The sequence below is a fragment of the Cetorhinus maximus genome, chromosome 10, assembly GCF_964194155.1.
Source record: "Cetorhinus maximus chromosome 10, sCetMax3.hap1.1, whole genome shotgun sequence".
In the NCBI taxonomy this organism is placed as follows: Eukaryota; Metazoa; Chordata; class Chondrichthyes; order Lamniformes; family Cetorhinidae; genus Cetorhinus; species Cetorhinus maximus.
This window is the reverse complement of record NC_135888.1, coordinates 110323925-110339179: the sequence shown is the minus strand read 5'-3', so window position 1 is coordinate 110339179 and position 15255 is coordinate 110323925. Positions and strand designations below refer to the sequence as shown.

The window sequence follows — 15255 nt, the reverse complement described above, 5'->3', positions numbered from 1 at the left end:
GCTGCACCTAAGAATCACGCGGTGGACAGCATCTATTTGTATGATGTTGGAACTATGCTTTTCCACTCTTTTAATTTTCTCAAGCTCTTGTTGCTTTTTTGTGTTATCAGATTACTTCTCTGGTATTGATTCTTCCAGTTTAAAAAAAACTTTACCATTTTCTTTCTTCTAATTTGAGAGCTATTTTCTGTTTGCCTTCCCTACAACCCCCATGCTTTATGTTAATTACAGTCCAGAGGACAAACGGGTGATATGGTTGAAGGTGTCAACCTGTCAGTTGAACCAAATTGCTGCAAAATGTGTGATGACATCTTGTGAATGAGTTTACTCTGTATTTTTTCTTCCTTCTGTTGGAGAACCACTTGGATTCTGCTCAGCATTTCCCACACAATGAGAAAATTAAGGTGAGAATTTCAGCATGTATAAGAGCATGGATATGTTCAAACTCGCATCTAACCACTCTTTGGTATCGTGTATAATGATCCAATCGATGGTCCACACTACATTGCTTTAGTTTTATACCCTTTCGAATTTAACTCACCTAGAAGGTGCACAAATGCTTCGGGAATTACATTGAGGTTCACTGCCAGTCAGGATAGCCTGAGATAAACATGGCCATCTGTCTCATACCAGAACACGTATTTGGAAGATTACCTAATTCACTACAGATTGCATAGGTGGTGGTGTAGTGGTGTTGTCATTGGGCTGGTAATCCAGAGACCCAGGGTAAGGCTCTGGGGACCTTGGTTCAAAACCCACCATGGCAAATGGTGGAATTTGAATTCAATAAAAATCTGTTAAGTCTAATGATGACCATGAAACCATTGTCGATTGTTCGGTAATGTCCTTTTAGGGAAGGAAATCTGTCCTCGCCTGGTCTGACCTACATGTGCCCTCCATCATGTTGTATGGCACTACCACTGTGCTAAATGGGATAGATTTCAAACAGATCTAGCAACTCAAGACTGAGGCACTGTGGGTCATTAGCACCAGTAGAATTGTACTTGACCACAATCTGTAACCTCATGGCTCAGAATACCCCCCCACTCTACCATTACCACCAAGGCAGGGGATCAACCCTGGTTCAATGAAGAGTGCAGGAGGGCATACCTACAAATGAGGTGTCAACCTGGTGAAGCTACAACACAGGACTACTTGGATGCCAAACAGCATAAGCAGCAAGTGATAGAGCTAAGCGATCCCACAACCAATGGATCAGATCTAAGCTCTGCAGTCCTGCCACATCCAGTCTTGAATGGTGGTGGACAATTAAACAACTCGTAGAGGAGAAGGCTCCACAAATATCTCCATCCTTAATGATGGAGGAGCCTAGCACATCAGTGCAAAAGATCAGGCTGAAGCATTTGCAATAATCTTCAGCTAGAAGTGCCGAGTGGATGATCCATCCCAGCCTCTCTGGAGGACCCCAGCATCACAGATACCAGTCTTCAGCCATTTCGATTCACTCCTTATGATACCAAGAAATGGCTGAAGACATGGATAGTGCAAAGGCTATTGGCCCTGAAAATATTCTGGCAATAGTACTGAAGACTTGTGCTCCAGAACTTGCTGTGCCCCTAGCCAGTACAGCTACAACACTGGCATCTGCCTGGAAATGTGGAAAATTGCCCAGGTATGTCCTGTACACAAAAAGCAGGACAAATCCAACCGAGACAGTTACTGCCCCTTCAGTCTATTCTCGACCATCAGTAAAGTAATGGAAGGGGAAATTAACAGTGCTATCAAGCAGCACATGCTTAGCAGTAACCTCCTCACTGATGCTCAGTTTGGGTTCTGCCAAGACCACTCCACTCCTGAGCTCATTACAGTCTTGGTTCATACATGGACAAAAGAGCTAGACTCCAGAAGTAAGGTGAGAGTGACTGCCCTTGACATCAAGGCAGCACTTGACCGAGTGTGGTGTCAAGGAGCCTTACTGGAGTCAATGGAAATCACGGGGAAAACTCTGCTGGTTGGAGTCAGGCCTAGCACAAAGGAAGATGGTTGTGGTTGTTGGAGATCAGTTAACTCAGTTCCAGGATATCACTGCAGGAGTTCCTCAGGGTGGTGTCTTAGGACCAACCATCTTCAGCTGCTTCATCAATGACCTACCTTCCATCATAAGGTCAGAATTGGGGATGTTCACTGACGATTGCACAATGTTCAGCACCATTTGTGACTCCTTGGATACTGAAGCAGCCCCTGTCCAAATGTAGCAAGACCTGGGTGATATCCAGCCATGGGCTGACAAGAGGCAAGTAACATTTGCACCACACAAATGCCAGGCAATGACCATCTCCAGCCAGAGAGAATCTATCCATCACCCCTTGACATTCAATGGCATTACCATCACTGACTTCCCCCACTATCGAGGGTTACCGTTGTCCAGAAACTGAACTGCACTGCAGTGAGTAACTTGCCTCCTGATTCCCCAAAGCCCATCCAGCATCTATAAGGCACAAGTCAGAAGTGTAATGGAATACTCCCCATCTGCCTGGATGAGTGCAGCTCCAACAACACAAGAAGCTTGACACCATCCAGGACAAAGCTGCCTGCTTGATTGATGGTGGAGGAAGTGCCAACGAACAGTGGCAGTAGTGTGTACCATCTACAAGATTCAAAGCAGAAACTCACCAAAGCTCCTTGGGCAGCACTTTCCAAATCCACGACCACTACCATCTAGAAGGACGAGGAGAGCAGACACATGGGAACACCACCACCTGGAAGTTTCCCTCCAAGTCACTCCCCATCCTGACTGGGAAATATATCGCTGCTGCTTCAATGTCGCTGAGTCAAAACCCTGGGGGGACACACCCTCCCTTACAGCACTGAGAGTGTACCTACACCACAGGGACTGCAGTTGTTCAAGAAAGCAGCTTACCACCACCCTCTCGAGGCAATTAGGGATGGGCAATAAATGCTGCCTAGCCAGCAAAGCCCACATCCCATAAAATGATTTTTTAAAAAGCAGGTCTTCATTTTAACTTTCTACAGATAACGCACAAGTTAATAAAACTAGCTGGTAGCTGGTTCATGCCATCTCTAAATGCAAAGGAACAGACCAAGGGGATGTGGGAGACAAAAACAAGAGGATTAAGTTAGTTTAAAATGTTTTAATTAACAGTGGCCAACCTCTCAACCAGGTGTTCTTTGAGGAGCAAAAAAACAATCGATCAACCGTGTTACAAAATTGTTGTAAAATTAAGCAGAATGTACATTTTTTTTTTCCCCCTGTAAAATACAAAATATTTTGGTGGAATATCCCCCATCACTATCCCAGGAATATGTATGCACCAGCCTGAAAGAAAGAAATAATACTTTTAAAGGAGTGTGTACAAAGTTTATATTTGTTGTCTACATCTCTGAAGAACACCAGCGAAAGAGAAGGAGATAGCAGACAGGGAAAATAAATGGCCATCAGAAGAAAGGCAAAGAAAAAATATTCATACTTTAAAGGAAGAACAGAATTTAATGCAAAGAAAACAAGTAAATGAATTCTGAGAAAATGAAGGTCTTTGGCTTTGTTCTTATTTCAACATATCAACATTCCAGATAAGAGTTTTTCCTTTGAATGGTCCGAAGCCAGCAACTTCTAAGATTTGTGGAATTGAATGTTCCAGTGGGGGGAATGGAGCAAAACATTTTTTTAAAACCTATTTTAAAATATACATGATAATGAAGGTAGCAAAAATAAATTACCATATGATTCTGAATTCATTTTAAAAGATCTCAATTTATCTTCTTTAAAGAAATTCATTGAAAATGCTGTCTGAGAGAACTCATTGGGTTGTTGTGACTTTATATTCCAAACAAATCTTTGGTAGTACAGAACTTGAGTATTGCTGGAAAAAAAGAGGCCTGTCAAAACTTTTCATCTTGCACTCGTCAGGGTACTTGCAAGAATACCAATGTAGGGGCAAGACGACAATTTATACTGTATGTGAAGAATGCTGATTGTTTGACAAGTTGACTCTGGTAGAGGCGTTGCCATGGAGAATGCACCAGTGATGGTGACTGAACTGCCAAGCATTGTTGGAAATTTAAACCAGGCAGCTTGACCCTGATTGGTCAAGGCATTGCCCTGAGGAATGAGTCAGTTATTTTGATTAGTTAAAACAGATGCAATATGTGTATATGTTCTTTGTCTGCAAAAAAACAGTGCCCTGTGTATTAACATATGTCATTCCCAGTGCACGCAAATGCGTCACACTGCAAGCCCAATTGACACAATCTTAAATTGGTAGTCAGCGTACTTAGCACACTGAGGATTACCTGGCAAATGTTGTCCAATCACATCTAATATTGGACACTGTTTCTGAGTTTTGCAAGCACAGGCTGGCTGGGTACCTTGCCCTTTGCGAACAGTAGCTGGGATGTGCTGTTTGATACAATCTGTCAGTCTTTGGGACGTATGGCCTACGTACCTAGCACCACACTGGCACTGAAATTCATATGCCACATTACTCATTTGTGTGATAGGATGTCTTTTTGGCTTTAAGGCAACACCCTGTTAGTGGCAAATACCACTCCTGTTGCTACTGCATAATAGTAGCGTGAAGCAGCTAGCTTCACCTGTTGCTCCTCAAATTTTTGAAGTATCTTGCTCTTCCAGGGTAATCTGAGGTAGACTGGGTACATTTTGGGGCTGAAAGTGATGGCCTTAGGCCCGTTCATGAGTTTGCGTGGTATGCAGCGTGAAATGGTTTGATCAGAGTAGCCATTATCCTGCAGGATGCCTTTGCACCCTATTTCAACATCAAGCTTGCATGCTGAGCAAATGACTGGGGCCCTATTTACAAGGTTGCCAATTTAAGACCAATCTTATAGTGTGTAGAACTGTAGGAATCCCAGCATGTATATTGATCAGTGAAGGTAGGCTTGTGGTAGACTGTGGTAGAGAACGCCCTGGCAGATTCCTCAGCTAATACATGAAGGAAGGGAAGTTCATTTGATATGCTCCATTTCAAAGGTGAGTTTGAGGGCAGGATGGAGCCCACGAAGACATGTAAGGAAATTAGTACATGCAGCTGCGTATTTAAATATAGTAAACGTATAATCCACATTGGAAATAGGCGAGTAGTAGGTGTTTATTTGTCATTCCATCAAGACATGTTTCTCGTGGAACCCAACAAAGATGTTTGCGAGGGCTGGGCCTAGAGGGGCTCCCATGGCAACACCATCTATTTTGGCATATATGGTGTCATTAAAACTGAACTGCGCAAATTGTTGAGTTTATAAGCCCAGTAAATACTGATTCATGCAATGGTGACAGGTCTAGATCGCCGTGATGTAGTGCTGCAGTGCAAATATTTATGGCTTCTTAAGTGGGACATTGACGTTGCTAGCCTGTTCACTAATCACCTTTCACATACAGTACAAATTGTTGTCTTCCCCCTATATTGGAAGTATGCTGAAACGTGCAAGACAAAAAGCTTCAACATGTCTCTTCTCAGCAAAAATTTTTTTCCTGATTTATGTCAATGAAGAACATCCACCTGCTAAAGAAAGAAATGCTTTCAGAGAGAACACAAATGTATTTTGGAGCAGTGTGGTGCATATGTTCCTGTCTTCAGCTTTTTAAGCTGACATCAGTTTTTCAACCGAGTTTGCTTGTCAGTATTTTAAAGAAAAACTGGCTTCATCCAGATGTTGTCAGCATTGGCCATTCATTTTAAATGTGGGGCTGGAGTCCATCAGAATCAGATTGGTTAATTGTTCTGTTGAAGAGTCCTACAGACTCGAAACGTTAACTGTGTTCCTCTCTGCAGATGCTGCCAGACCTGCTGAGTTTTCCCAGGTATTTTTTTTTTGTTTTGGTTAACTGTAATCCTGCCTTCAAACCAGTCATTGCTTTCTCTCATTTGTTTCGTGAAAACATGAGGCAGAACAATTTTAAGAGTTGTTGGTTTCTAGCTTGTCACAGTTAAAGGTGTATCTGCATATGTGTTTTAACCCCCAAAAATGTGTATACATAACAAATAAGCTGCTGGAATTCATATTTTAAAACTCTTCCTTTTGATTGTGGAATTTTTTTGGAGTAAGTCTTTACTGTTGTCTTTTATAATGAAGCCTGATTTGTAACCTTTTTGCGATAAAGTGAATGTTCCTCGATGTGAATGCATTAGCTGGCTATATTTGACAACTTGAGGTGAGTGCATAGGAACAGGAGTAGGCAATTCAGTTCCTGAGCCTGTTCTATCATTCAGTGAGATTGTAATTTGTTTTTTAACCCCATTTACCTGACTTGGTTCTGGAACCCTTAATCAATCTTGGTTTTGAAGTTTTATCATCATGAGGCTTGATGCTCTAACATTTGGTTGAATGGTCTCTTCTCACCTCAACTCTCCTCTCTATGTTACAAGTCTTCAAAACACCACGTGCTTTGTCTTCAGCCACATACGTGTCTGTGCTCCCATTGTCAGTATCCTTTCCTAGTTGCACTGGCTCTCTGTGCATTAGTGAGTTAATTTTCAGAACATGTATCCTCACTTTTGGATCTCTTGATGACATTGCATCAGCCGACCGTTGCGATCTTCTTCATGCCCTCACATATCCTCTGTTTCTGTAACACTAGCCTTTTATTCACTCTACCAGTCTTAGATAGCACCCCTTCCACTTTCCCCTGTCCTTTGATACTTCTTTTTCTAACTCCTCCTGCCTTGGTGCAGAAATGAGCAACTCTCCCTTTGATAGAAACACTGATCTAAACATAATCCTAATTCAAGAATAAAAGGTGCTGACAAACTAGATCTGTTTATCGTGATTCAACTGTACAAAACTCACTTATGTAAGTTCATATGAATGCAATATGTTTTGTTTCATTAGGGTGCTGACCAAGCTCGTGGGTCGGTATTAGGTGATAGCCCTCAGCTTATGACACACTACCACGATGATGCAAAAACCATGTATGAAGTATATCAACGAGGATTACACCTAACAGGCAAGTTTCTGGATCCCAAAACAATTCCTCATTTTGAATTTGGAAGAATTCTTTATTAACACTGGAAGGCTGTTACTGAAGTAATCCATAAAATAAATTTCAAATGGCACAAATTAAGGTGTTAAAATTTTTTTAGAGAGGTAGTAGGATTTAGCTATCGCATTATATTTGGCAGAATCATGATTAAACAACACTTCTAATTCCTAATTAATTTTGCACCACTTGAATTTGTTGGTCTCTCTCTCTCTCTCTCTCTCTCTCTCTCTCTCTCTCTCTCTCTCTCTCTCTCTCTCCATACTCTTTTCTCTCCATATTCTTTTACTCCTCTTATTTGCGCTTCCCTTTCTTATTCTTTGCACTGACAAGCAGGAGAGAAAGTCAATCATAACCGAGGTTTCAGACTGACAAGTTGGACAACTGTGCCTTGGGGGGAAGGGATGCTGGGTTTCCTGCCTAGCTGAGAGTATGGGGGCTGAAATCCTTCTGTTTGTTGGCTTCCATCATCCTTTGGGAGACACGTGGGGTGATCTGCAGCATTACTGGCAATTTCATCCTCAACAACTGAGTGCAAGCCTTTTGAAGGGCTCTTTAGGCTGTCTCAAGGTGATCCAGCTAAGCTCTGGCTACAACCAGCTCCTAGCTCTGAGCCATATTATGTGAGGTGAACATTAAAAAGCCCCACCGGCCAAAATGGTTGATCTGGGAATGAACCCAGCAGAAATACTAACGGTGTTTTCTTTATCTACCCATAAACACATCTACTCCCTTTCTATACCAATGAATCCATCCTCCGAGAGCCTTCCCCCACCGCCCACCTCAGAATAAACATTTTCCTTTAACAAAATGAAGCCTTGTTCCAAATAAAGTCACACTAATCTCAGCCCAGGGCATTTTTATTTTCAATTTCACAGCATCGGCTTTCTGAATGAGAATACAATGGGTTGGCACCGTGCTCCTGTTCTCTGCAGTGCTATTCTGCTCCAAGCAGGAATACATGACACTGGAGGAAGGAAGCATTCCTGGCAGCAGGAGTGGGTTGCAGTCCACCAGACTGGTGATGGAAAAGCCAGCGACAGTGCTTCATTCATTCCCTATTAACAGAACAGTTTCTGCTGGTGGTATTTTTTTTGATGCAATTCTTTTTTTCTAAATGGCCTGATGAGTCATTCTTGGTGTTGGGAAAGGAGCTGGTCTGAAAACTTAGGCTAAGGTTTTGACATCCTAAAATAAAACACAAGTGAAATTGGAGTTATTCTTCAACTAAACATCTTAAATAGGTCAGGTATGCTATGGTTATTTGAACACTTAAAATTTAACATAAAACTGGACTTGGATGCCATGTCATCCAAGTAGAATGTGATATTTAAGCAGTAATACCAGATTTTGTTAGATCATGAACTCCAGTAAAATAAACATGATAAATGTAATGTGATATATTGTTGTATTATTATATATATTAAGTCTTAGAAATGTATTTATAGGAAGTGTAGGCTTTCCATATCAGGCTTTTTCTGTCACAAATGGATTCTGGAATTCACATTCGGTAGATTCCTCAAGACCATCAGGCCAAATGCCTGTCTGCTCTGAAAAAAGCTAATGGGATATTTGGTTCTATAAAAAGAAGAATGGACTGTAAATTGAAGAAAGCAAGAAATTGTATTAATATAATGCCTTAAGATCTCAGGACTTCACAAAGTGTTTTATGGCCAATTAAAAACTTTTGAAGAGTAGTCACTGTTGCAATGTATGAAATGCAGCATCTAAGTTGCACATAGCAAGACTCCATAAACAATAGAACAATCAGATCATCTGTGTTACGGTATATACTCTTGAGACGAGTTTTTTTAAGATCAAATTCGTAGGTAAAAAGTAGGGGGTCGACTTATACATACGAACATACAAATTAGGAGCAGGGGTAGGCCACTCGGCCCCTCGAGCCTGCTCCGCCATTCAATAAGATCATGGCTGACCTGAATATAACCTCAACCCCACATTCCTGCCTACCCCCGATTAACCTTTCAACCCCTTGTTAATCAAGAACCCATCTAGCTCTGCCTTAAAAATATTAAAAGACTCTGCTTCCACTGCCTTTTGAGGAAGAGAGTTCCAAAGACACTCAACCCTCAGAGAAAAAAAATTCCCCTCAACTCTTTCTTAAATGATTGACCCTTATTTTTAAACAGTGACCCCTAGTTCTGGATACTCCCGCAAGAGTAAACATCCTCTCCACATCCACCCTGCCGAGACCCCTCAGGATCTTAAATGTTTCAATTAAGTCGCCTCTACTCTTCTAAATTCCTGTCCAAGCGTAACCTGTCCAGCCTTTCCTCATAAAACAACCCACTCATTCCTGATATTAGTCTAGTAAACCTTCTGTGAGCACCTTCTAATGTATTTACATCTTTCTTTTAAATAAGGAGACCAGTACTGTACACAATACTCCAGATGTGGTGTCACCAGTACCCTATACAACTGAAGCATATCCTCCCTACTTTTGTAATCAATTCCCCTCACAATAAATTATAACATTCTATTAGCTTCCCTAATTACATGCTGTCCCTGCATACTAACCTTTTGTGACTCATGCACTAGGACACCCAGACCCATCTGAATCTCAGAGCTCTGCAATCTCTTACCATTTTAGGTATAAGCTTCTTTCTTATTCTTCATGCCAAAATGAACAATTCACATTTTCCCACATTATACTCCATTTGTCAGATCTTTGCCCACTTACTTAACCTATCTGTCACCTTGTAGCCTCCTTATGTCCTCTTCACAATTTACTTTCCTACTTATTTTTGTGTCATCAGCAAATTTAGCCACCATTTCCTCAGTCCCTTCATACAAGTCATTTATATAAATTGTGTAGAGCTGAGGCCCCAGTGCTGATCCCTGTGGCACACCACTCGTCACATCCTGCTAACCAGAAAAAGACCCATTTATGCCAGTTAGCTAGCCAATCTTCTATCCATGCCAATTTGTGACCCCCTACGCCATGAGCTTTTATTTTCTGCAATAACCTTTGATGTGGCACCTTATCAGATGCCTTCTGGAAATCTAAGTCCAGTATATCCACGGATTCCCCTTTATCCACAGCACATGTGACTCCTTCAAAGAACTCCAATAAATTGGTTAAACGTGATTTCCCTTTCACAAAACCATGTTGACTCTGCCTGATTGCCTTGAATTTTTCTAAGTGCCCTACTATAACATCTTTAATAATAGCTTCTAACATTTTCCCTATGGCTGATGTTAGTCTAACTGGCCTATAGTTTCCTGCTTTCTGTCTTCCTACCTTTTTGAATAAAGGAGTTATATTTGCTATTTTCCAATCTAATGGAACCTTCCCCGAATCTAGGGAATTTTGGAAAATTAAAACCAGTGCATCAACTATCTCACTCGTCACTTCTTTCAACACCTTTCGGTGAAGTCCATACCCGAGAAATATTTTGAGTTGAAATCCAGCATGTTGGAGGGACAACTGTAATCTAACAGTTTTTAATTTACGTCAATTGTAATGTCATCCTCTCCCTTCATCTCTTGTAGCAGAAGAAAATGTACATAATCCAAAAGAATTAGTAGATATGACCATAATATCAGGAAAGTAAAATTACTGGTAGTAACAGGTTATTTATCACAGAGTTGCCTGGTTTAGAGGGCGGGAATGACGGAAATGCAGTTTTTGACTTGGCAACACTGGTAGCATGTTTGGCTGGCATTCTACCCCTGGATTCATAACTGATGGTATTTCTCATCTTGGATAGCTTTATAAGACATAATATGCAGTGTGGTATCAGAGGATATTGTGATTAAAGTGTACGTAATCTAATAGCTTTGATAGTATGACTATAACATCAGGAAATTATATTTTCCTGGTAGTAACTTGTGTTTACACTCTTTTGATGTAGCGTTGTACACCATAAAACATAATCAAAAATCACATATTATCCCTTAAACATAAACATATGAAAAATTAAAGATTTTTGGGTATAAGGTGGGCAATCAACTTTTACACAAGATCAACTATTACTCGAGTATACATGGTGTTATTTTATGATATTGTTTACGGGATAAATATTTAGAAGGAAGTAATGTTGCTGCAATGTAGAACATTTGTCAGTCCACATGTGGAATGTACAGCTCTGGAATATCCATGGGGAGGCAGAGGTGTTGACCTCAATGAGGTTAATTGAAACTTCTCTGTGTAAGGTCAGGACCCAGCGCATCTGAGTTCCGGTGAAGTTTCTGACATTCCTACAAAACCCCGGCAAATATGATGGCAGGAGTTTTCTGGATTGATTGGACTGCACTATGTAACACTCTTGGGGGTGGTGGGTGGGTGGGGAAATGTTCATTTGCGTAACACAATCTAAGGATCTCTTGTTTCCTTGGTCCACACTGTTCTTCAGTAATATCAATGGTAACTGTCCATTGTCTTGCAGGTAGTGGCCTAGCATGCTGCCTGCTCCCAGAGAATCGATGTAAGACTGCACAGCACTGCTGTGTGCAGAAATTTATCCCCTTTGCTCTCTTTTGTAACATTTAGTGAAAGAACAACATACTTATAGAGAGGAGGATGTAAACTATGTGAGATACATACATACAGAAGAGCACGGACAGAATTAAATGAACAAGAAACAGAAGGAGTCAGTGGCAAATCCAGTTTTAATGGAGCACATTCTGCCATTTTTCTGTTTGCAATAGGTTTCCAGCTAGTTTTTGAGTTGGACAGAAGGTAGTTGGCAACTCTGATACAGTTATAAAATTAGAGTTCAGATTAAATTACTGGTAAAAGGCAAAAGCACATGCCTATCGTATGAACAGTTGCTACTGTAACCAGCTGGGAACTTCCTTGACTTCTGGGGAGGTTGAGAGAGGCAGAGTGCCAGCACTGATATGCTATTGATTAAAATGAAGTTTTCATGGTATAATGCTCTTTCATCACAAAACCCTGCATCCTACAACTTACCATGAATAACACCATGGAAAATCTACTAATTTAATATATTAAATACACTCGGGTATCTTTTATCTGCTCTTTTTTATTTAGCTCTGACGAAGAGTCATACAGACTTGAAACGTTAACTCTGTTTCTCCCTCCACAGATGTTGTCAGACCTGCTGAGTTTTTCCAGCATTTTCTGCTTTTATATCTTTTATCTCTGTGGTTTTTGGGGGGCTGCCTGGCAGAGTACTGTTTGGCGGCCTGGTCCATTTTGAGGGGCGAGCATCGTTAACACAGAGATCTGGGCAGAAGAGGAGTGCCTACCTTACAGCATTATTGAATCATAGATGGTTCTAGCACTGAAACAGATCATTTAGTCCATCAAGTCTGCACCAATATTTTTCTCCACATGACCAATTTACTCTAATCCAATTCTAATGCTCCGTTTCTATTCACTACAATGTCTCTCTCAAACAACCATTAAATTCTGTTTTAAAAGAATTTTATGGGGTGAAATTTATGGTCCATTCGCAGTGGGGGGCAGGGCTGTAACATGCAGCAAGCTGTTCAACAGCCCATTGACTTAAGTGGGACCGGAAAATCCCACTGACAGGAGGAGCTGTAAAATTCTACCCATGGATTCTGCCTCAACAATTGGTTCATGATTTAAAATTTTATATTCTAAACATGTGCAAAGACATTTTTTTCTAACATTCCTCCTTTTTTCTAATATACATTACGTTAAGTTTCTACCATTTATTCAACTAATAGAAATTATCTTTTACTATTTTGTCATCTTTCATGGGATGTGGGTTTGCAGGCTAGGCCAACATTTGCCCATCTCTAATTGGCCGTGAGAAGATGGTGCTGAATTGCTGCCTTGAACCACTGAAATCCATCTGTTGTTGGTGCGTCCACAGTTAAGAGAGTTCCAAGATTTTGGTCCAGTGACAGTGAAGGAATGGCGGTATCTTTCCAAGTCAGGATGGTGTGTGGCTTGGAGGGGAACTTCCAGGTGGTGGTGTTCCCATGCATCTGTTGCTCTTGTCCTTCTAAGTGGCAGAGGTTGTGCGTTTAGAAGGTGCTGTAGAAGAAGCCTTGGTGAGTTGCTGTAGTGCGTCATGTAGATGGTACACTGCATCATTGGTGGAGGGATGTAGGTGGTGGTGGGTGGGATGCTGATCAAGCAGATTGCTTTGTTGTGCATGATGTTGAGCCTCTTGGGTGTTGGAGCCACACTCATTTGGGCAAGTGGAGGGTGTTCCATCATAATCCTGACTTATGCCTTGTAGATCGTGGAGAGGCTTGGGGAGTTGGGGGGACAGTTACTCATTACAGAATTCCCAGCCTCTGACCTGCTCTTGTAGCCACAGTATTTATATGACTAGTCCAGTTCAGTTTTTGGTCTATGAAAACCCTCAGGATGTTGGCACTGGGGGATTTGGTGATGGTAATGCTATTGAATGTCAGCAGAAAATGGTTAGATTCTCTCCTGTTGGAGATGGCCATTGCTTGTACTTGTGTGGCCAAATGTTACTTGCCGCTTATCAGCCCAAGCCCGAATGCTGCATATGGGCATGTACTGCTTCAGTATCTGAGGAGGTGTGAATGGTGCTGAATATTGCGCAATGATCAGCGAACATCCCTGCTTCTGACCTTATAATGGAGGGAAGGTCATTGAAGCAGAGGAAGATAGATGGGCATAGGACATTATCCTGAGGAACTTATGCAGTAATGTCCTAGGACTGAGATGATTGACCTCCATCTTCCTTTGTACTAGGTATGACTCTCATCAGTGGAGAATTTTCTACATGATTCCCATTGACTTCAATTTCGACAGTCAAGGCTGCTTGTTGCTACACTCAGTCAAATGCTGCCTTGATGTCAAGGGCAGTCACACTCTCCTCTGGAGTTCAGCTTTTTTGTCCATGTTTGGGTCAAGGTTATAATGAGGTCAGGCATCCAGTGTCCCTGGTGGAATCCAAACTGAGCATCAGTGAGCAGGTTATCACTGTGTAAATGCTGCTTGAAAGCACTGTTGATGACAGCTTCCATCATTTCACTGACTGAGAGGAACTGATGAAGCAGTAATTGGCTGGATTGGCCAATATGTCCTTCAGGACATGGCCAGCTCTGTCAATAATGGTGTCATTGAGCCACTCTTAGTAATGGACATTGAAATTGCCCACCCAGAATACATTCTGTGCCCTTGCCACCCTCAGTGCTTCCTCCAAGTGTCTTCAACAGGCAGAGTACTGATTCATCAGCTGGGGGGGGTGGGGCAGTAGGAGGTTTCCTTGCCCATGTTTGACCTGATGCCATAAGACTTCTTGGGTCTGGGGTTAATGTTGAAGACTCTCAGGGCAACACCCTCCCAACTGTATTTGCCTTATCGTTAACCCTTTCTCCTAACTATTCCTAATCTTGAGCTCTTGCAAGTCACCACATAAATTAGCATAAATTGGAGTATGGTATAAACTAAAACTTCACCAGCACTCTACCATCCCAATTACTCCTACCCATACATCATTTTTAACGTATGTGGTGTATCATTCTTTCAAGGTGCTTTTGAGGAAACCTGGTAAAAGTATACTGAACTGACCTGAACATGTAATTATGCTAAAGTAATCAGGTTACACAGTTAATGTCTCCATTACTTTAACAAGTACCAATAATGTTAAACATAATTAGAGCAGAGTAAAAGATGTGTGCATAGACACCATTTGCATTCATCCAGATTTCTTAAAAGTGTTTCTGGAAGTTGAGATTCCCTGCTGGAAACATAAAGGGCTATATTTTACTGGTAATGGTGAACCCCGTCGCCAACACCTAAAGCGGGAGGCGACCTCACTTTGGCCAGCAGTGGGACCCTGGGTGGCATAGTGGCAGTGGTGGCCAATTAAGAGCCTACTGCCAGAATTACCATCCAATTAAGGGTGGTGGCCCACCCTCGGGAGCTGCCAGCCCAATCTGTGGGCCAGGAGCCTCTGCAGTTGACAAGTGCTGAGGCTGCAGCTCCAAAGAGGAGCTGCCTTAATGGTGGGGTGCGGTGAAAGACAGGAGAGTTGGGTAATTGGGGACCTTGAGGGCGGGCAGGCAGGACCCAGTGATTGGGGTGTTGGGTGGTGGTGTTAAGCACTGGCGTGCTCTTACCACCGCGGTTCCCTCCGGGGACCCTGGAGTGGCCATAAAGGAGGGCCAGTCCTCTGGAATCTGTTGGAAGGTCACCAGATTTCACCTGATGGTCTCCTCATGTGGTAGTGGGCCTTCCCAATGCTGCCAAAGTGCCAGTAGAGGCACGAAGTAGTCATTAATTGGCCACTTAAGTGGCTCAGTGATCCTGGTAAAATGGCATGACCACACGAAGACAT

General features: G+C 42.0%; 1 protein-coding gene across 3 annotated transcripts in view; it reads left to right on the top strand.

Annotated features, from left to right (window-relative positions):
* Positions 1 to 15255, top strand: part of LOC144685941 (long-chain-fatty-acid--CoA ligase 6-like) — a 104447-nt gene that overhangs the window by 17466 nt on the left and 71726 nt on the right. For all 3 annotated transcript variants that reach the window (XM_078550997.1, XM_078550996.1, XM_078550998.1), the window contains exon 3: positions 6826 to 6940. In XM_078550997.1, coding sequence (XP_078407123.1) covers positions 6826 to 6940 — 115 coding nt within the window. The remainder of the gene's footprint in view (positions 1 to 6825; positions 6941 to 15255) is intronic.